The sequence below is a fragment of the Eptatretus burgeri genome, chromosome 18 (assembly GCF_056783735.1).
Source record: "Eptatretus burgeri isolate ZD-2024b chromosome 18, Ebu_testis_v1, whole genome shotgun sequence".
NCBI classification, from domain to species: domain Eukaryota; kingdom Metazoa; phylum Chordata; class Myxini; order Myxiniformes; family Myxinidae; genus Eptatretus; species Eptatretus burgeri.
Window position 1 is genome coordinate 26,643,898 of NC_140978.1, and position 23,591 is coordinate 26,667,488.

The 23,591-nt window shown below is 43.5% G+C and overlaps 1 protein-coding gene across 1 annotated transcript in view; it reads left to right on the top strand.

The window, feature by feature from the left end:
* BSN (bassoon presynaptic cytomatrix protein) overlaps positions 1-23,591 on the top strand; it is a 206,384-nt gene that overhangs the window by 67,798 nt on the left and 114,995 nt on the right. The window contains exons 4-5 of the mRNA XM_085864462.1: positions 11,330-17,890; positions 20,777-22,847. Coding sequence (XP_085720588.1) covers positions 11,330-17,890; positions 20,777-22,847 — 8,632 coding nt within the window. The remainder of the gene's footprint in view (positions 1-11,329; positions 17,891-20,776; positions 22,848-23,591) is intronic.

Below are 23,591 nucleotides of genomic sequence, written 5' to 3' on the forward strand. Positions count from 1 at the left end.
ACGAGAGCGAAGGGATGGAAGGTGCGGAGGGTACCCTTCCCTATCTACCCCAACATTCATTAACCTTAAACTACCCCGGGGCATTCCAAAAGTGCCTGTTGCTTAATCTATTGGTTCTACCAACCAAGATTCCCGTCGCCTGTGTTGGTGTCCTCACAAATTTGGGCCTTGCCCTCGACTTTTCCATCGTGCCCTTGCACGGTCTCATGGCTGGGACGCGTGGGTCCCTTGGCAGGAACTACCCTCTGCCGATTCTCCAACTATGGCACTCCCGGGCCCTGCGACTGTCTCCGAGCCTACTAGCTCCCTAAAATTTGGGGAGCGCCCTCCCTGGCTACTCCCCCTCGATGCTCACTTGGCAGGCTGGCACCACGGGCCCCTTTCCCCGGGTGCTCGTGCCCACGACACTGCCCACGTGGCTATTGGCGCCACGGGTCCCGCATCATGCGGGCCCACCCGTGCCCACTACGCTATGCCGGCCCCTCTTGGGCCCTTGGCCTATCGCGGCCGACTAGCCCGGTGCCCGTGGTGCCCACTAAGCGATACTCACCATTCGCAGCCACGCTCCCAGCCCGTCAACAGGACTCCTGCACCCCTCCAAACGGGTTTCGAGCCTACATTATCACCAACAGCAAAACGACATCCATTTTGTCAATTTGACTAACCCACCAGCTCACATTACTCTGACCCCGGGGTCCCTCGGGTGGGAGTCACTCCTCCCCCCAATCACTCATCGCACCATGCATACCACATTCACTCCATTCACACTCAGGCCCGCTGGCCCTCACCCACTCAACATGTTTCCATTCCATTTCTCAACTCACATCGCTGAACACTGCCATTCTTCTCACTAAATCCACTCAACTAACTCGTGCTCCCTTGTCATCCCTTACAATATAGCACATTCCATTTACTCTACGTAGCTAAGCTACGTCCCCTCTACACACTCACATTCTGTCCGTGTCTCCAAAAATCCTTTCCCATGTCCCATCCTAAATCTAAACTAAAATCCCTCTAACTAATCCATTCCACGGGCTCCATGAGGACTTATCCCTGCCCCATGAAGCTGGTCTATCACTAACCCTTCCCCCTAGCTAGTGCCTTCCTGTGCCCAAGCAAGGGGGTTTTCCAGCCCTGCCTAGGAAATCCTGTTCACCCGAAGTGGCGAGGCTTGCTTTTTTTTTTCCATGTGTGCACCAGCGCGACAACTCGCAACCTGCGCTCTTTCCCTGTGACGTCATGGTAGCTGCTAGCGCTTCGCGCACCTCGTCCCTTCTCGGACAGTAATCTCGGACAGTTTTGTAATCCCGTCTCTTTGTTTTGGTGTTTCCGTAACTCAGAAGCTTTTTTTTTCTAATTCCTTTCTCATCTCCACACCTCTTTCACATTATTCCTTCCTCATTTCATCCATTCTCTTGCTCATCTCCTCGAGTTGGTCATTTTCCAATTTGTGTTCTTTTTGTTTCTTAGCCCACTGTCTCTCTTGTTCCTCATTCTCCAATCTCGTTTTTTCCTTCATTACTCTTTCTTGCATCTCATTCTTTAATTTGGTCTTGGCTTCTAACTGTTCGATCTGCACAGTGTGGTTCCTTAACGTTTCATTCTCCGTTCTCGTTCTTTCCTCTGTTAACATCCTCGGTTCGTTTTGTAGTTCCCACTCTCTGCTTTGGTGTTTCCGTAACTCAGAAGGTTTTTTTTTTTCTAATTCCTCTCTCACCTCACACTCCAACCTTGCTTTGGCTTCCAATTGTTCGATCTGCACAGTGTGGTTCCTTAACATTTCATTCTCCGTTCTCTTTCTTTCCTCTCTTAACATCCTCAGCTCGTTTTGTAGTTCTGTCTCTTTGTTTTGGTGTTTCAGTAACTCAGAAGCTTTTTTTTCTAATTCCTTTCTCATCTCCACACCTCTTTCACATTCTTCCTTCCTCATTTCATCCATTCTCTTGCTCATCTCCTTTATTTTTTCGTTCAGTTCGCTCTTCTCTTGTTCCAACTCATGGGTACTCCCCTCTACTTTCCTCATTTCTCCCTGTAGTTCTTTGAACTGTCTTGACTTTTCCAACAATTCTTCCTTCGTTTGCTCCAGATATTTCTCACCTCTTTCTATCTCCTGTTCCAGGCTCTCCCTTATCTGATTGCCTGATCTTACCTCTTCCTTCAGTAGTTCCAATTCCAAATTGTGTTTCCGTTTTTCCTCTTCCAGCTTTGTTTTCCCTTCTTCTTCCAAGTTCTCTATATCCCAGGAGTTACTAATTCGCTCTTCCTCTATTCTTTCGTTCAGTTCGCTCTTCTCATGTTCCAACTCATGGGTACTCCACTCTATTTCCGTCATTTCTCCTTGTAGTTCTTCGAACTGTCTTGACTTCTCCAACAATTCTTCCTTCCTTTGCTCCAGATATTTCTCACCTCTTTTTATCTCCTGTTCCAGGCTCTCCCTTATCTGATTGCCTGACCTTACCTCTTCCTTCATTAGTTCCAATTCCCGATCGTGATTACATTTTTCCTTTTCTAGCTTTTTTTCCCATTCTTCCTCCAAGCTCTTCCTATCCCAAGAATTACTAAATTTCTCCTCCTCTATTCTTTTGTTCAGTTCGCTCTTCTCATGTTCCAACAAATGGGTAAACCACTCTACTTTATTCTTTTCTTCACATAGCTTTTTCCCCCATTCTTCCTCAAAGTTCTTCCTATCCCGAGAATTACTAATTTGCTCCTCCTCTTTTCTTTTATTCAGTTCACTCGCCTTTTGTAACAAAAACCCACGCAACCAATCTACTTGCGTCGTTTCCCCATGTAGTTCCTTGACTGTGTTGGCTAAGTCCTCTTCCAACTCCCGAATTCATTCCTCTGCTTTGGCCAATTCAATTTGCAATTCGTCTATACAGTTATCACCACACCTCCACTGCTCCAAAGCCTCCGACAATTGTGTCTGAAGTTCGCCAATGTACGCGTCGTCGCCCTGTCTCGCCTGCCATGCCCCTGTGGTTTGAACCGGTGGGCGGGAGCGCTTCCCCCGCCATGCCGTGTGGCTCGTTGCGCTATTAATAGCAACCCGCTCACGCCTCGTGCCACGCTGAGGTGCGGCCGCACCGCCATCTTGCGACTCCGAGTTTGTTTGCCAGAAAAGTTCATTGCTCAGGCTGCTCCCACTGACTACAATTAGTGGTGTGGTTGTAATAAAAAAAGAGAACCAGATACATTGCATTGCCGTATTTCCCAACCTTCTGGTACGGGTTCAAACCGCATGGCGATGGAGTCCTGGACCATGGATTCTACCATTTCCAAATCTATTCCTAATCCACCCTGCACCTGCTCGCCTTGAACTGCCATTTTGTGTATCGGTAATAATAAATTTCCATGCCCGGAATTTAATGGGAATCGAGGGTCGCTCTGCACACCCTTGATCCGATTCCCGTTAATTTCGTTTGGAGGGGGATGGATTTGTATCCCACGACCTGACAGCAGTGTTATGGTTTCTCACCACTCTGGCATGCGAGCGACCGCTTTTAACTAATCGCAGCCGCACGCCCACCAGACGTGGTAAACCTAGTCACAGCTTTCGGATCAATGCCAAAATCCAGCTATGGGTGTGTTTTTAATCACACCGTAAATCAGCAAACTATTCTGTCCACGTGCGACAGGGTCCGATCGCCGAATTGCCGATTTACCTAAGTATGCGCGTAGAAAGAAATGCCGGGGATTTACACCTCGATAGCACTCGTACGGATACGAGCCGTTGTACGCAGCTCGCACCGTTTGCGATTTGCCGAGCGGTTGTATATCGCCAAGCCCCGCCGGATCCGATTACTTTATCGGCTATTTAAAAGCCAGCTAATATTCCGTACGTAATAATGACAGGAAAGGACGCAACGAACAGGTGAACATTTAAACAAGGACATTTATTTCACACACAGGCACGTATGCAATCAAGGCAATTAATGCAATGGGGGTAAGGGACAGGACACGAGTAACAAAGCCTACAGCCGTTTGTCTATTTATTACAAACACTTATAACAATTCTACTTAAGGACACGGCGCCACGACTGTCAGACAAAGAAAAACCCCAGGAAAGGAAAGGGCAGACTGGACCCGTTGGCCTTTATGCTTGTGGAACTGTGAAGACCGCAAGAGCTCCACGAGACTGTGCTGGTTACCTGCCACCCTCGTGGTGACTCGCTGGCTGGCGACCTCTCTCCGGCTTTTTCCACCTTCCCACAGTTCTACACGGCCCTCCAGGCTTCGCTGCGCTCCGACTGCCCTCCACTGGACTCGAACCTTGTGGTGTTCTCCCGACTGCAGCTCGACTCCGCTCCCAGCCTTCAGACGAACTCCACGGCGCACCCAGACCAACTCAACTCGACTCACTGCTTGGCGAACCCAGGCCGACTCCAGGCAAAACTCCAGGCAACCTCTCCAGGCAAGAAGAACTGAAACTCGGCAAGAACTCCTGGCAAACTCTCCAGGCAAGAAGAACTCTCAAAACTCCAGGCAAGAATAACTCGCAAAACTCCAGGTAAAACTCCTGGCAAACTCTCCAGGCAAGAAGAACTGACTCGCTTGACGTTCCAGCGCACCTTTTTATGGTGTCCGGGGAGGTGAGTTTGATCCACCCACCTTCGACCTTTCACCCCCCGCTGGCTCCGCCCCTTTTGGTATTTTGATCCGATGTCACCGCGAAACGCGGAGAGAGCGGACGTGGTAGAAATCATCAGCCGTGGAAAGCGGACGTTGTAGAAATCATCAGCCGTGGAAAGCGGACGTTGTAGAAATCATCAGCCGTGGAAAGCGGACGTTGTAGAAATCATCAGCTCCCATGTCTGTCGGCGGAGATTCCACTCGTCCGTGGGATTCGCCGTGGCTTGCGGAAAGATGGCGGCGTTTGTGGAGATGAAGGTGAGGCGATGTTGTGGTTGCTCTGTGGTGGGCATGGTGTGGTTGTTGAGATGCGGTTGCGGTTGTTGAAGTAGTGGTTGTGGTTGTTGAAGTCGTGGTTGTTCCAAAATAAAGATAGCAAAAGAATAATGGCTGACTCAAAGATCACAGCCCGGTTACATGAATAAATCCCTTTAGACATCGGTGGGGAAATCTAATCTGAACACACACTTATCGACATCACTGATCTTTGAGAAACCTGAATGGTGTTCTGTGAATTTCCACAACCGTAACAATATATATATATATATATATATATATATATATATATATATATATATATATATATATATATATATATATATATATATATATATATATATATACATACATACATATATGTATATGTACATAATGTCAAGGCTCCTGTAAGAGCTAACACACAGAACATATACCAAGGCAGGACACAAGAGGTGTGAGAGAAGGAAACACAAAATAGTGGGGAACAGAGACATGGGAGATCTATGGAAGGGAGTGGGATGAGGTGGGGTAACACATTAAACGGAAACACGTGGGGTAAACAAGTTGGATGCTGCAGGGACTGTCAGGAATGAAAACGGAATTTGAAGGAGGTGGGTTTGGGGTGGATTAATGGGGGTAGAAAAGATCATGGCTTTGGATGGGGGAAGATATGACATGGTGGTGAACAGCTGTTTTGAATACCTGGAGGGAGGAGTGGAATTGAAGATAGTGTGGGAGTTTGTTCCAGAGGTGCAGAAAAAAGAGGAATGAAAGAGTGAAGGTGAGCAGTGCTTCTTGATTTTGCCAGTTTCACCAGAAGGGGATTTTTGGCGGACCTCGAGTACGTTGTGGAAATTTAGGGGGGACAGATTACAGACAGAGCAAGGGGGGGGGGCAAGGCTGGAGAGGAGACAGTCGAAGACAAAAAGACCATCGACCTGCTTCTGATGAGAGAGTGGGAGACTCAAACACTCAACTTCATCACAGGAGATACCAACAATCGTAAAAGCCTTGGTTACCACAGAGTGAAGTCGAGCTAGTTGCGAGGCAGGAGCACCACCACGAAGAGGGAAGCAGTAATTCATCAGACTGCGGATGAAAGGTTTGTATGTGGTCAGGAGCTCAGGTGTGCCAAGGAATGACTTTGCATAGCATAGGATGCCCAGTTGGTGACTGGCTTTGGTGGCCAGCTTGGAGATGTGGTTTGTCTAAGAAAGATCATGGCTGATAGTGAGGCCTAAAAACTTGAATGAAATGTCTTCTTCAAATGGATTGTTGAGAAAGTAGATGGGGGGGGTTGGGGGATGTTGGACCAGTTTGTGATTTTATGCAGGTCTGCAGAGAGTGAGGAGACTGCTGCTTGCCAATCTGGGGAATTACAGATGGTACGGCAGAGGGTGGAGTCATCAGCAAAGAGATCATTGATGAAAGCAGCAAAATCGCATGCCACATCGCAAGGCAATGCATGAAACCAATGCATGGAAGATCTCCTGATTTCAGCCCTCCTGATTATTTGCTGTGGGATATTTAAAAGACCGTGCACAGGAACAAGCCACATACACACTCAATGAACTCAAATAAAACATTACAAGTTAAATTCAGGCCATTCTGATGCACTTTCTTGTGAAGGTTATGATGGATATGGGTACCAAAACAGTGTTACCAGCCAAGAGGACCATTTTCAAAATCGAGTGTATTTTGACAAAATTCTCATGTCTGGACTTTACAAATGTTGAAACAGTTGATTAAATAACTTCTATAATTAAAAGATGTTTTTATTTCAAATGTATCCCATTTTTTTTGCCACATGCTGTGTTAATATTTGATACAAAGCACATGATCGTCCAGTTTTTTTTTTAATGATACGGAAAATCGTAGACTGTCTCGGTCGGCCGGTCTGAATTGTTGGACTGCATTTCTTTGGCATCTCGATGACTACAGCCATTGACATATGAGACCTGCACAATATCATGGTCAGATGAGCCAAGAAGTCCAGAGGAGGAGGAGGAGGAGATATTAGGAAAGTTAGTCATAGCAGATCTAGGAGAGAAAATGTTTACCTCATGCTTATCAATGCAGGAAAGTTGACCGATTGAGGCAAGCTTGCTGCATCACAGACGTCCTTGATAGTTGTGACATCGGTGGTGATGGCTGGGTGGGTTCCCAGCCAGCTGGAACAGTGGCAGTTGGAACTAAAACCACACTCTGTGGAGTGCATACCTCCGTCAGGCTAAACGGTTTACATTTTGTATCCCACTGATGGGTAGGATCTGGATCCGGACCGGAACCAAAATCGAATCGGCTTGTTCTTGTCACCCAACCAAATTCATCTACCTAGTTATGTCATAACTTGTCCACAACTGTTTGAAATGTCATGCTTTATTGTTTTTGGCCCCATCTCTAAATGGTGAAGAATCACTTTCAAAATTAAAAATCCTGTTTCGTATCCGGATCCTTTTTCGAATCTTCACCATAATCGAATCCCGGGGCCCGGACCTAATAGGGGCCAGTAATTATTCCTTCAATTTGTGTGTGTATTGTGAATGGATACATGTGTGATGAGGTGTTGTATAAGGTAAATTATTGAGATGAGGTATTGTGTGATGTAGATTATTGATTTAGATGAGGTGCTGTGCATTGTAAATGATTTATATGAGGTGGTGTGTAATATAAATTATTAATTTGGATGAGGTATTGTGTATTGTAAATGGATACATGCTGATGAGGTGGTGTGTATTGTAAATTATTTAGATGAGGTGGTGTGTAATGTAAATGGATACATGTTGATGAGGTGTGTTGTGTAAATTATTTAGATGTGGTGTGTAATGTAAATTATTTAAATGAGGTGGTGTGTAATGTATATGATTTAAATGAGGTGGTGCGTAACGTAAATGGATACATATTGATGAGGTGGTGCGTATTATATATTATTTGGATGAGGTGGTGTGTAATGTAAATTATTTAGATGAGGTGGTGTGTAATTTAAATGATTAATTTAGATGAGGTGGTGCATAGTGTAAATTATTTGGATGTGGTGTGTCATGTAAATGATTGATTCAGATAAGGTGGTGTGTAATGTAAATGATTGATTTAGATGAGGCGTTGTGTAATGTAAATTATTGATTTATATGAGGTGGTGTGTCATGTAAATTATTAATTTAGATGTGGTGTGGAATGTAAGTTATTGATTTAGATGAGGTGGTGTATAATGTAAATGATTTGGATGAGGTGTTGTGTAATGTAAATTATTGATTTATATGAGGTATTGTGTATTGTAAATGGATACATGTTGATGATGTTTTGTATAAGGTAAATCATTTATATGAGGTATTGTGTATTGTAAATGGATACATGTTGATGATGTTCTGTATAAGGTAAATCATTTATATGAGGTGGTGTGGAATGTAAATGATTGATTTAGATGAGGCGTTGTGTAATGTAAATTATTGATTTATATGAGGTGGTGTGTAATGTAAATTATTCATTTCGATGAGGTATTGTGATTGTAAATGGATACATGTTGATGAGGTGTTGTGTGATGTAAATTATTGATTTATATGAGGTGGTGTGTCATGTAAATTATTAATTTAGATGAGGTATTGTGTATTGTAAATGAATACATGTTGATGAGGTTCTCTATAAGGTAAATCATTTATATGAGGTGTTGTGTAATGTAAATTATTGATTTATATGAGGTATTGTGTATTCTAAATGAATACATGTTGATGAGGTTCTGCATAAGGTAAATCATTTATATGAGGTGGTGTGTAATGTAAATTATTGATTTATATGAGGTATTGTGTATTCTAAATGAATACATGTTGATGAGGTTCTGCATAAGGTAAATCATTTATATGAGGTGGTGTGTAATGTAAATTATTAATTTAGATGAGGTATTGTGTATTGTAAATGAATACATGTTGATGAGGTTCTCTATAAGGTAAATCATTTATGAGGTGTTGTGTAATGTAAATTATTGATTTAGATGAGGTACTGTGTATTCTAAATGAATACATGTTGATGAGGTTCTGCATAAGGTAAATCATTTATATGAGGTGGTGTGTAATGTAAATTATTAATTTAGATGAGGTATTGTGTATTGTAAATGAATACATGTTGATGAGGTTCTCTATAAGGTAAATCATTTATGAGGTGTTGTGTAATGTAAATTATTGATTTAGATGAGGTATTGTGTATTCTAAATGAATACATGTTGATGAGGTTCTGCATAAGGTAAATCATTTATATGAGGTGGTGTGTAATGTAAATTATTAATTTAGATGAGGTGTTGTTTAATGTAAATTATTGATTTATATGAGGTGGTGTGTAATGTAAATTATTAATTTCGATGAGGTATTGTGTATTCTAAATGAATACATGTTGATGAGGTTCTGTATAAGGTAAATCATTTATATGAGGTGATGTGTAATGTAAATTATTAATTTAGATGAGTGTATTGTAAATGAATACATATTGATGAGGTGTTGTAAAGGTAAATCATTGAGATGAGGTGGTGTGTAATGTATATTATTAATTTAGATGAGGTATTGTGTATTGTAAATATATACATGTTGATGAGGTGTTGTGTCATGTAAATTATTGATTTATATGAGGTGGTGTGTGATGTAAATTATTAATTTAGATGAGGTGTTGTGTATTCTAAATGGATACATGTTGATGAGGTTCTGTATAAGGTAAATCGTTTATATGAGGTGGTGTGTAATGTAAATTATTAATTTATATGAGGTGTTGTGTAACGTAAATTATTGATTTCGATGAGGCGTTGTGTAATGTAAATTATTGACTTATATGAGGTGGTGTGTAATGTAAATTATTGATTTATATGAGGTGGTGTGTGATGTAAATTATTGATTTATATGAGGTGGTGTGTGATGTAAATTATTAATTTAGATGAGGTGTTGTGTATTCTAAATGGATACATGTTGATGAGGTTCTGTATAAGGTAAATCGTTTATATGAGGTGGTGTGTAATGTAAATTATTAATTTATATGAGGTGTTGTGTAACGTAAATTATTGATTTCGATGAGGAGTTGTGTAATGCAAATTATTGATTTATATGAGGTGGTGTGTCATGTAAATTATTAATTTAGATGAGGTGTTGTGTAATGTAAATTATTGATTTATATGAGGTGGTGTCATGTAAATTATTAATTTAGATGAGGTATTGTGTATTCTAAATGGATACATGTTGATGAGGTTCTGTATAAGGTAAATCGTTTATATGAGGTGGTGTGTAATGTAAATTATTAATTTATATGAGGTGTTGTGTAATGTAAATTATTGATTTATATGAGGTGGTGTGTAATGTAAATTATTCATTCAGATGAGGTATTGTGTATTGTAAATGGATACATGTTGATGAGGTGTTGTACAAGGTAAATCATTGAGATGAGATGGTGTAATGTAAATTATTAATTTAGATGAGGTATTGTGTATTGTAAATGGATAAATGTTGATGAGGTGTTGTGTAATGTAAATTATTGATTTATATGAGGTGGTGTGTCATGTAAATTATTAATTTAGATGAGGTAATGTGTATTGTAAATGGATACATGTTGATGAGGTGTTGTACAAGGTAAATCATTGAGATGAGGTGGTGTGTAATGTAAATTATTGATTTAGATGAGGTGCTGTACTATCAGTGATAAATTTGGAGGAAGTGCTGTGTTTTGTAAATGCTATATAGTATATCCAGTACGTATATACCCCATCCATCCATTGGGGCCATACTCTGTGTAGAGCGTTGGTGCTGCCGAAGCAGTCTCCTTGGCTGTTGGACACAATCCTGGGCGGGTGACCACTCCGACACAGTGTACCAGCAAGCTGCCACTCATTTTGCCGACCTCGGAAGGATGACAGGCAGAGTCAACCCCACATGGTATTAATTCAGCAGTTGAGAGGGATTTGAACTCAGGATCCTGCGATCCCAACCCCACCACCCTAACCATTAAGTCAACACCAGGCATATACACCATTATGTTAGTTAATTATTAATTTAGATGAGGATCTATGTAATGCCAATCCATTGTAAGTTATACATTCAGATGAGGTCTTGTGGAATTGAAACGGTAAATTTAGACGAGGTGCTGTGTAATGTAATTTATAAAGTGAGGTGATGTGCTTGTTGTACTGCAAGTTGGTTCATGAAGATGATGTTTTGTACATGTGAATGAATGAATTTGAACTTGAGTTGAACTGATTGTTTTGATTTTAAGTTTAAGATCTTTCAGCCATATGAATGGTTTTAATCTTTCCCTTGATTTCTACACAGTGAAGCTACCTATCTAAATGCCCTTTGGAGATCATCAAAGGGAATCAAAGACCAAATATGATCTTAATTGCAGCTTTTTGTAAAGATTGAGTTGTTTTTATTTTCATGAACGATTTTCATCAAACGGTTTGTTTGTATGTTCACAGGAAACTGAAAAACGCGAAAGTCAGAAGAGGAAGGTCACTGAAAGTTCTGATGGAGTTCTACAGCCTCTGGCAGAGGATGCCAAACCAGCTGAGAATGACTTGCTTTTCAACCATAAGAATGCAACCCACTCCCAGAAATCCTCCAGAAATCAGGAAGCATCTAGGATTGAGGAAGAATTAACAAATAAGGTGGAGAGCTTTGGAGTGTTAAGTACAGATGTCCAGGCTTTCCATGCAGTGAAAGACAGAGGCAGGTCAAGCAGCCAAATTGACCTCAGCCAGGCACGAGGGAAACAAGAGCGACCCAAGTCCTTAACCGTCACTTTTGATTCCAATGAAGCTGTGAATAAGGAAAGCAAAGAACGGAAAGAGGAGGCTGGATTGCGGAGGCTTTCAAAAGAAAAGCAAAGCCTCAACTTCATTAATATGGATCTTTCTCAGACGCTGCAATATGATGTAATGGAAGACAGCAGTGAGGGTACACCTTCTCCACTGCTTATTTCTCAGGGTTTACAGGATCGGACATCTGATAGTTTAGGATTCATTAGCAACGATGATGATGATATTCGTAAGCAGCTCATGCAGATGAGCGCAGATGAAGGTGGTTCAGCTTCGGAAGATGAAGGGTACGCACCAGATGATTTCAGTTCTTCTCAACAGCTTGCATACTCTGGTAGAACTAGCCAGGGCAGTGGAAGAAATGATAGTTTTGGGTCTCAGGACATGGAGGTCGATAAGTCGATTGGCTCCCTGTCAAAAGACATTAATAGTCTTTCATCTATAAGTAGCCCATGCGAGGACTCTTTTTATGACAAAGAACCTGAACTCGAGATGGAGAGTCTAACAGACACAGCTGAGGATCGATCTCAAGGTGATGGTTCATCAAGTTACCCTCCAGGTTCAAGCATAACTCCAGGGAGTGCAACTTCGCCCTCGGTTTCATCATTGGAGGAGGACAGTGATGGCAGTCCAAGCCGGCGCAGACGTCCAGAGGATGTGAAAAAGCAGCGAAAGCCAAAGCATCATACCCATGGACCTCAGCTTCCGACCATAGAGGACTCTTCTGAAGAAGATGAACTTCGTGAGGAGGAAGAGCAACTAAAAGAGCAGGAAAAACAGCGTGAGCAAGACCAGCAGCGCCGAAACTCTGGACGGAAATCAAAGCGGGATAAAGAAGAACTTCGTGCGCAGAGGAGGCGTCAGAGATCTCGGGCATCACCAAGCAATCTTTCTCCCATTGAGGATGCATCACCCACCGAAGAACTCCGGCAAGCTGCAGAAATGGAGGAGCTACACCGATCTTCTTGCTCTGAATATTCACCAAGTCTTGAGTCGGAGCCTGAGGCATTTGAATCGTACACAGAAAAGATATACAAGCTACAGGAAGAGTTTAACATCCTTTCTTCACAAGCATTAAAGAAGGTTTCCACAAATGAGGCTTCTGCGAATAAGACATTGAAGAGTGCTGAAGAGGTATATGAGGAAATTATGAGAAAAGCACAAATGTTGAAAGGACAATCATTTGCTCATGATCCTCGTGTAAGGCAGACTTCTGAGCCTGTTGGGCTTGAAAAGCGACTCAGCATTGATTCTCCATCTTTTGATAATGCTGTTGACGGAACATTGAATGATTCTTGGTCAGTGAATGACACAGAAGCAGATGTAACTACGAGGTGGGAAAACATTGCACAATCTAGCCAGCACATGCAGAGAAATGATCAGCCACATGTGTGCAGAACTGCTCAAGGGATTGACCAACAACGTCGACCACCAGAGTTGTTAGTGTGCACAGAGACACAAACCAACAACATAGTGTTGGAGCAGGACAAGAGCCTTTTGGATGCAGAAGCTGCCTATGAAGAATTGATGAGACGGCACCAGGAGCGAATGACTCCAGAAACAAGCCCCACTCAAGAACATCACCTTGCCTCGCACGTACCATCCTCACAGACGATTTGTAAAGACGTCGGCATTCAGGAATCAAATAATGCCTTCCAAAACAATAGGCCACCAGGTCCAGTGCCATCGGTACAAATCACCCAGCATTTTGAATTGGAGGATGATAACACAATGCAGGAAGATGTTTTTTTACGAACAAAGGAGAAAGTTTTGATTCCTCAAAATGAGGACAAAAGTATTGATTTTTCTGACTTGCCACCATCATTGTTTGATCCTGCATCGACGTTTTCAGTTTCAAAACAATTTGCAGTTTCTCCTGTCGTACTTTGTCAGTCCTTAAGTAAAATTACTAAAAAAAGTGCAACTTCCTTGTCCAAACAACTTCCTCAAAGTCATGAGTCCATTTCATCAGGTACAACTCGGATGATGACCGACGCCAGCACAAGTCCCCCCGATATAATGTCCCCTGTGTTTTCTCAGGTGTGTCCAAACTTGGATAATTTCTCAGCTGCACGAGTCAATGTTGCCAGCAGCAAGGATAATTATACATCCAGGATGATGAAGCAACATAGCTTGCAGGAGCACTCAGGTCTTTGGACCGTTTCCTCTGGTGAGGGTCAATCCACATCCTCTGTTGGAAATATTTCACCTGCTTCAATTTCACCCTGTGTTACTAAAACAGTAATAAGGTCAAATGGTCCTCCCCATGTCTGCAAGAATGAGCAAGAATCTACTTTTGTTCCCACTGCCAGGATTAATTCATCAATTGCTTCCAGAGAACATGCCAAAGCTTTTAAGGAAAACACATCTACTTGTAGTAAAGCAGTACAGATTGACCCACCTCCCATGAACTCTGCTATCGTTGACCTTCGTGCTACAGGAAGAGTGATACCACTTGTTATGACTGATCTTGGAATGGATCTTACAGCTTTTGCATCTGAGGGCAGCAACTTTTCTTTGGGAGGAGACTACGGCAGAAAACCCACAGGACCTTTACAAGCTGGCATAATAAATCTGAGTGTTGCAGAACAAGAGGAATGGCGATTGGCTGGTGTTTTGAGTCCCGCATATGGGGCACCAGGAATGTTGGCCAGCCATGTGCAGCCTCCTGTGTTCTTTGCAAATGGTACAACCCGAAAACCTTTAGACCTCACCCCTAGCACACCTTCCCTGCAAAATCAAATGGCTCACATGCCTTATGAGGTACAAGTAGAACCAAGGCTACCTTCTTCATCACAAGAACCTCCGTTAAGAAGCAGGACCGTGTCATTGAACAGTTTACCACAACATGTGTTTGTGGCGGAGAAGCAAGTTATCAAAGAAACTCCGCAACTTGTTCAAGTACAACCAATAAGCAATCGGAGAAAAAGTCAAAACGTGATGGTGTCCCTCGATAATGCATCGCAGAAGACCGCGAGTTCTCTGGTAGCTGACAAATCCACTGACTCGATGGATCTTATTGGAGGTAGAGAGGAAAAACGATCCGTATGCTGTGACGTTGTTTACAAGTTCCCATTCATGAGATCTTCATCGTTGTCTGAGGAGTCTTCCCCTATTATTCCTGTTGGAGTGCCAGCACAAGGGAGCAAAGACCACCGCTACTTGCAACATGAGGTCCAAGCACATGGATACCCACTTAGCCCCTTGCGATCATCTTTTTCAGAGACAAACCTTGCAGATATCGGTCTGGTTCCATATCGGAATATATATAATATGGCATTAGATATGAATCAGCCTAATATTGGAGAAGATATGGGTGGGAGTAGGTGTATAATGAGGCAGCAGGGTGGTGAGGTAGGGTTTGGAAGTAGATATAACTCTGTTTCTGACCTTAGCTGTCATCAAGAATACAGTATTCCAAGACCTATTCGACGATACAATTCAGATCTTTCTATTTCGAAACCAGAGTATGAGCTCAGCTGTTCACATCAGCAACCTCTCTCTTTGAGTCAGGGTGATCAAACCTCTTGGCGATCAACTGCTGAAACAATCCGTGAGATTAACCAGCTGTGTTCAGAACTCAATGCTTTGCAGCGAGAATGGACAGCATACAGTGACCAGAGGGAAATGGTCCATTTTAGCGTTTCCAAGCCAGGCAGGATACCTGCACCATACATCCACCAGTCTCATTTCACTAAACCTGTGATGATTCGAGACAATCCTTCTTTTGGTCTATCCCAGGTGAGTCAACGAGCATTTCAACCTCTTCAAGCACAGCATTCGCAAGGAACAGCATATAGCCCCAATGTCTGCTTGCAAAATAAACCCCATCAGCCTGGTGGAACTTTGCACACCCCAAGTGGATCATTGCATACTCCTTGCGGTTTAGTTTACTCCACAATCACAACACCAATTTTATCTACTGTTCCTATTACCACTCAACCGATACCTACTCTTAAGACGTCATATCAAGATAGTTACAGATCTACTGTCGTTCAACCACAGCTCACCGGTCAACAACTAAATTACCACCTCGTTCGAATGCCATTGCCTCCCAGGCCTATGCTCATGCAACGCATGCCAGTGACCCATTTCACTAACCAAAGAGCAGTTACCCCCACTACAATGAATCTAGCAATCCATCCGCTGACAGCCACTGGGACTATTGGTAGTGTACATACCAACTCAGCTGGTTCGATGGTCCTTGCTACAGGCCTGGGTCCTCTCCAACAGCCTCCTGTTCTGCCTTCCATCATGCAATACCAAATGAGACCAACACGATTCGCAATTCCTACAACATGTGCAACTCCATCAGTCAATGCTTATCAAACAAATGTCTCACAAGCTGTGATCTACAATCAACCTGTTCACATGGTTCCTTTCAATAGATCACCATCTCCTCAGCCAAGTTTCCAGCATGTGGTTTCTTCCAACATACAGTCTCACGTGCCTGCTTCATGCCTTGACCTCTCACAACATCATACCAATAAAAACAACTTGAATGCAATCGATTTCTCGAAGCAGATAAAACCTGAAGGATATGGGGCAATGATGAGAGAGAGTGAGACACGATTGTTGCAGGGCCAAGAAGAGTTTTGGAAAAAAGGTGACACCAGACTTATACCAAAAGAGGAAAAGAAAAAGCAGGAAGAGCTGTTGCTCCGTGAAGGATCTATGAAAGAAGAAATGAGAAGGAAAAGAGAAGTTGAAGAGGCCAAGGAAAAGGAAGATAAGAAAATATGCTTGATGGAAGAGGCACAGAAGAAGCAAGAAGCAGATGCACTGCATAAGAAACAGTTGGAGCAGCAGCTTCTTCTGGAACACGAGCTCTTGGAGTTGGAGAAATTGAGGCAAAAACGTTTACAGGAAGAGCTGGAGAGTGAACGGCGTGAGCTACAGCAGCGTCGGGAGCATGAACAGCAACTCATTGAGCGGGAATTGCAGGAACTGCAGAATATGAAGCAACAAATGCTGGACCAACAACACAATGAACGGCAGGCTCAAATTGCGATGCATCAGGAGCAGATGGCTCAGCAGCGGTTGCATGTGGAAAAGATCCAACAGCTCCAGCAGCAACTGCAGCAGCAACTTGAGCAGCAGAAAATGCGCCAACTTGCTGCCATCTCTCATGATTCGAGTGCACGGTGGACTCCAAGATCGGTGAGAGATATTGACGCACACATGTGTGGACACTTCTGGAACTCTGGAATGCACACTTGCCTTGAGAGACCTCACAGTGAACTCGGGCAGGTCCGCCCACTTGCAAGTTCTGCCTCTGAGATGTCACTGAAGGATGCTTGTTTCCGAAGACGTGTGTGTCGTCGGCGTGGCTCACTGTCTGGATTCCGTATACCGTATGATGAAGAAGAGGATGACAATGAAGAAGATGATGACCCACGTGTTTCTGTTCCCAGAATGGGCCGCTTGAAAATGGACAGTGGTGTACAGACTGATGATGAGGACGGTGGTGGGATGTTTGAAGGTCGCCGTCACCGCTTCCGTAGGAGTGTTGATTGTGGAGTGCAAACTGATGATGAAGACAATGAGGATGATTCGGGACTCTTGTTGCGGCGGCGAAGAAGATCCACACGTGGGGCTGAACAGATCTCAAAATCGGAGTGCTTTAGGCCTTTGACTAGGTCATCATCCAGTGTTGCTGTGCAGACCAGTGCAGACTGTTCAGTGCAGACAGACCCTGACCAGAACTTTGTCTGGCCTTCTGTGAGAGGGGCAATGCACACTGAAATCGTACATTACATATCAGCTTCTGAACGCACCTTTCAAGGAGAAAGCATTGCTTGCCAAACTGACCATGACTTCAGCCTGGTTATTGGCCCACAAATGTTTGCTAGTCGGTCATCTGGGCAAGTTGGTATGGCCTTGCAAGGTACTGCATTTGTCAGCAAGCGACCAGGTCCACTTGAAATGGGATATGCAGCCCAGCAAGTATCGGAGCAGCAAACCTCACCAAAGTCTCCCAAGATCCTTTATTCTCCCGTGTCTCCAATTGTGCCAAACAAGTCTTCTGAATCTTCACTCACAACTTTGGAAAAGATAAACAAAGCACACGTCCCACCCCAAAAACACCTCTCTCCACAGATATTCCAGCCCCTCGGGTCATCTCGACTGGTTGTCCAACGTTGCGCATCCGATCCAAAGTTCCTGAGTTCTGCAGTGGAAACATGTGCACCATCACGATGTTCTTCGTCACTGGTGACTACTGTGAGTCGCGTTTACTTTAGCTCTTGGTTTAGATTTGTGGAAAGCATCTAGCGATGAACTTGTAGTTAAAAAGTAGCAGAGCATTTTCTCTCAAAAAGTACGATCACTCATTGCCTGATTTGTTAGACTAGAACACCCATTACCTACGGGAGCGGCAGGAAGGGTCATGTTGTTATCCTCTCTGGGGTACATAGATTACAGTCGATCTAGGCTCAGGTAGGTTAGTCTGTGGGGGATGCGATAAGCATATAATGCCTCAAGAATGTCGGGTTTCCTCCCTTTCAGTTTTGTATTAAACATCAGCAGCGACTGTTTAAAAAAGGTAATCATACGTGTTTGTGGTTTATCATGTTTTTTCTTCTGGTAGGGGTGCCCCACGAAACGCTACAATAAGCTATTTATACATGTTAACACAGTGTTTTTTAATGGAGGAAAAATCCCTTGGGAAGGGCAGATATTATGAATATTAATATTGTTTCGTCATAACATTAATATTATTATTTTATCATTAGTTTTGTTTTTACTTTTGTTATAAGAAGCACTTTTTGAAGAAAAAAGATCGCCACAATAAGCTATACACCTTTGACATGGTTTTCGCCCAAGGCGGAAAACTCCCTTGGGGATGAGGGGCAAATGAAGTCGCTACATTCTCCGTTATGTGACCTTTAGTCCTCCTGTCAAGTTTGGTTGAAATTTTATAAGCCACAACCGAATGTATCTGAGTTAGACAGACACCAAATTGCGTATTTTAGTGTGATCCCTGATGATTATATAAGAAAGCTGCAGTGGGAACTACATGGTATTTGCCCCTCCAGATTATTCGGTGCAGTTGGTGCGGAAACACTTTAAAGTCAAAGTTTTTCACCAATATACAGTATTTTGCTAGCGTACATGGGCGAAAAACTGCTAATCGATGGTTATAGTGTTCACTTTGGAAAATATTTTTGAGACTTGCAAGTATTTAATGACAATAGAATATAAGCAAGCTAAGGCGATTTTAAACAAGGTAACATTTAATTCATTCATTCATCCATTTGACATAAATATTTAAAAGATATTGCAACCTTGGTTGTTTCTCTTCTCAGTTTGTACTTTGTTAACAAGTATCCTGCTTTGCTTGCCAAGCTCGCTGCCTGTGTCATGCAAGGCTGCCTTCATGCATACCTGGATATCTGATTTCCTCCATTTGCACACTGAACGAGTTGCTATAAATGGAACCCTCTCCTCTACTCTCCTTATGGAGGCTGGAGCACACCAAGACTCAGTCTTGGACTCAGTCTTGTTCCTCAGCTACAGAAAAAAACCCCCGTCCAATGTTTTCGAAAACCCTCTTTTCCTTTTGGCAGACAATTCCACATTGTGGTGTACAGTGCCCCAGTCCATTGATAAGTTGATGGCAGCTGCATCACTCTCTGCTGATCTGAAAATGATGACATGTTGCTCTGACAAAGGGAACAAGTTTTTCATTCCTGGCAAATCTCTGTCTCATGCTGTTACTCTGGAAAGATTATAAAACCAACTGACCTATCTATTTCCATGGTCAGATACTCGAAGATTCTCTTGAACTTCTAGGCCTCAGTATCAGCCATGACTTTCCTTTTCTGACCATTTAAGCAAAGCTGACCTCAAAAGCCAGTCACATGCTCGGCATCCTCTGTCGTTCCAAGTAATTCATTGTCAACTCAGAACTACTCGCGGTGTAAAAGGCCTTTGTTTGTATCTCAATTAGTGGTGCCCAGACATCAAATATGTTCCTCCTGGAATTTATGGAACATAAAACTCTCAACTTTATTGTAATCTCCCACAATATGGCCAAAGCCCAAGACCTGTTGTTCTTGTATCACTTACAGTTCAGTGGCCACTCTTGTTTTTTTTTAAATTGCTTCTCCTCAGTTCTCGTTCCCTCTACTGTCTTAGCTTTCTGCACTCCCTGCGCCCCCTTCCCCCCACTCCACTTCCCCAAGCACCAAGCAGGATGCATGTGTTCTTTGATTACCCTCCCCCTCTTAGTTAAACTCCCAATACCCAGGCATACTCCACACCTCCACACTTTTTATCCTTTGTTCTCCCATTTGTGTAACCATCTTCCTGAGGCTGTTCAATCTCAACCTTCCCTCCAAGGTTTCAAGCAAGCAGTACACCACCATGTTATATCATCCCTCTATCCATACCCACACTCTTTTCTATCCCCATTAATATTGTGTGCCTAACTCAATCCACTGACTTACAGATTACTTTATTTTATATCTCTCTCTTTCTTTCTTTCTTTCTCTACCCCCCCCCCCCACTTACTCAGTCCATTCATTCCTTTACTTGCCGGGCCCAATTGTGGTCCCACTGCCCTGTTGTCTTTTCACCCTCAATGACCTCACTCTTCCATGAACCTCAATCCTGTACAGAGGGTGATGCGGACACAGCAATAGAGCTTCCACACAAGGTAGGAAAGAGAAATGGGGTAGAAATAAACACAAAAGGCAGCATAAGTAGGGACATACAGACTGAACGAGGGAACCGAGTGGGCTGAGTCGGCAAGGAAGGTGTAAGCAGACATTAAAAATGTTGACAAATAGTATAAATAGGGAAAAGTGTGGGTGGAGAGGAGAAAACGATAAGCTCTGCACAGTTGTATATTTATTTCTTGAATGCCTTGTTCTTGCATTTCATAATGGATTAGGTACTCGCTTTCCCTCCCAACGTAATGTCTTGGTGCATCGTGTCCCCAATTCCTTCTCCATTTGAAATCACTGTTAGCTGAACTGCAGTTTCCCACATGTTTCTTGGCTGTGGGCAATAGTAGCACCGGCTGCAGGCCTGATGATGTTCAGCCTATCTGAGCTTTATCCTCGGATTTCGCTACATACCCTTTTTAATTTCACTCTGTTTCAGGACAAAACACAGAAGGAAACTGCACTGAGGCTGAAGATTAAGAGGACTCTTCCTCATCCCCCACCAGAAGAGCTCACTGAAGTGCCATCAACAGTCGTGGTGACGTCAGGCCTGACTTTGCCTGGGTCAAAACAAACAGGCCAGATTACACCAGTTCAACGGGAGAAGTTATTAAAGGCAATTGACAAGGAACTGGAACAGGTTGAGAAGCAGTCCGTGAAACTGCGACAGAAACAGGCTGAACTTGACGAAGAGGAAAAAGAAATTGATGCAAAGTTGAAAAATATGGAGCAGGGTATCGTGAAGAAACCAAATGGCAGCACAACGAAGGAGCAGGAGGAGGGTGTGGGGTCTCCTGATTATTGTGCTAGTGTGAAGGTCAACCAGAGCAGGTTAGATTCCATCGATTCCATGGCATCTTCATGGCCTGCTTTGCAGCAGCAACATTGCATGAATTCTGGCAGTGGCCTATCCACCCAGCCATCAGCTTTTTATCCATACCAACAACCTACACTGCATGCTACTACAAGTAGTTCTCGCCCTTTGGGCCACCAGCTTTCCTTCTGCACGCAGCAAGCCTTGCAGCAACCCTCCACAAACACCCATTCCAGCATGTCCTGCCACCTCTTGCCACAGAACCAGGCTGTTGCTCAGCCATTGACACAGCAAATGTCACAGCCGTACATACAGCGCCAACAGCACATGGCACCACACACCACCAGCCAGGCTTCTCGACCACCTGCAAGCATTAGCACCCCTGCCGATTGTGTGCAGACGTCAGCTCGTATAAAACCCACACTATTAGCGGATTTTGAGCCCAGGAGTCAAGGAAATTATGAAGTTGTTGACAGTCATCCTGTTCCAGCCACCATTTCAGTCGGAGGCGGAAGCACAACAGACAAATTCGAAAAATGCAGAATAACTGATGAAAGGATCGGCCGTGTTGAACCTTCATTGTTGAATGCAACTTCGGAACACTTTTGCACAGATCTTCAAGAGCACATACCTCGAAATTATGTGATGATTGATGATATAAGTGAATTAACAAATACAACAGCACCTGGCATGATTCACAGGGCTGATAACAGGTCAGGTGAAAGGCATCAACTCCCTGAGGATACACGGGTCACATGCACATCCGTTGGACAATCAAACTACCAAAAATCATTACCAACAAACTCGTATGATAGAAACCCTGAATTGTATGAAAAGGAGTTTCACCACAAGGCAAAAAACCATCGAAACAGAAACAGCAATGTTTACCAAGGGCCGGATGATGACTACGGAGAAGATAGCTCTAGGCATGGCAGACATAGCTCTGGACGGTCAAACTCTCAGAAGCAGATTTCAAAATCCTTCTCATCGGCGGTTATATCTAAGCGTGGGCGACATAAGAAGCAGGTATTGGAGCAAAAGCCTCCTCCTTTCTCTCCCATCGATGAAGCCGGCAATGTGGATGGCTATTCATCCCACGGGACCGAGACAACAACCGCACGGGGCAGCATTGCTTCACGGGCAAGGCGCATGCAAAGCGAAATCACTTATGGTCTACGGAAGAACATCAGTGACCAGCAAAGGTATGGTGGCACATCAGTAGGTAAGAACAAGGTAAGCACAGATATTGAACCTTATCGAGGCGAAGACAGACCACACAATTATGAGTTGTATGCCAACACGCTTGCGCCTTCCAAGCTGCAGGCTCGGCACGGCACCCGGAGTTCCAGGCATGAGTCTGATGGAGATCCATATTCACGGCATGCACCTCCTTCCCGATCGCCGTATACTGACGTGCCTTGCACTCCATCGGATGTCCCTCACCACAGGGCACGGCATGGAGGTCACATGACCCCACATAGTCGTGCTGGGCCGGATCCTGGTGCACGAGGGGTTCCTCTGAGTGGTAGCCGTGCGTCTCTCACCATTTCTGAGAGTCGTGAGCTCAGTACCTCCAGCCACTCGCTGCCCGAAGTGCAACCGGCACTGACAGCAGCAAGCCGGCTTCCCCGGGGCTGTGAGCGTGATGCTGATTTCCCCATGGATGACTCTCAGCACGCTATGTCAGACAGCGAAGGTAACACGGGGCCATCGGCCATCCAGTCTTGTAATGTCCAAGTCTCGTGGTTTTCAGAATTAACATCACGTTTTGTTACGCTTTTGTTTGATGACGACTTGGTTTTTAATCACATTTCCATGCTATTTTACCCTTGCTGTCATATACTATATCAAGATTGTGCAAGTCATTGCGTAATTTATAAACTTTTTATTTTGGAGGAATATATATATATATATATATATATATATATATATATATATATATATATATATATATATATATATATATGAAAGGTAATTATGCCATGACAGAGGGCAGATAATGTGAGTGGGAAGGAATCGTTATGTGACTACCGTTGAAGGTTTTTAACGAACCCATTCCTACTAGTTCTCCATCATGGCGAGCCGGATAGCTTGGCAATTAGCAAGCTGGCCTGTGTTTTATTTGTACCAAGATCTGATTAAAACTGCTGTTTTGCTAATGTGCCAGCAGGGCGCTCGACATCTTGGAGGAGACGTCAATCCGCCTGTCCCACCTGTAATCATCTCGACGTCGAAAGAATAATGATGTGTTTTGTAAAAGGAGAAGTGTTTGGCCAATTATCATGACTGTTCAGATTCACTGTTGGATTTAACGACTCTCACGATGTCGTGCGGTTCAAACTTTCATCATGTGCCTGAAGATAGCTTTGTAAAGTGAATCCCTCCACGTGTATATATTTAACTCGGTGTTAATTAGAGTGCGCTTGAATCGCCTTCCATT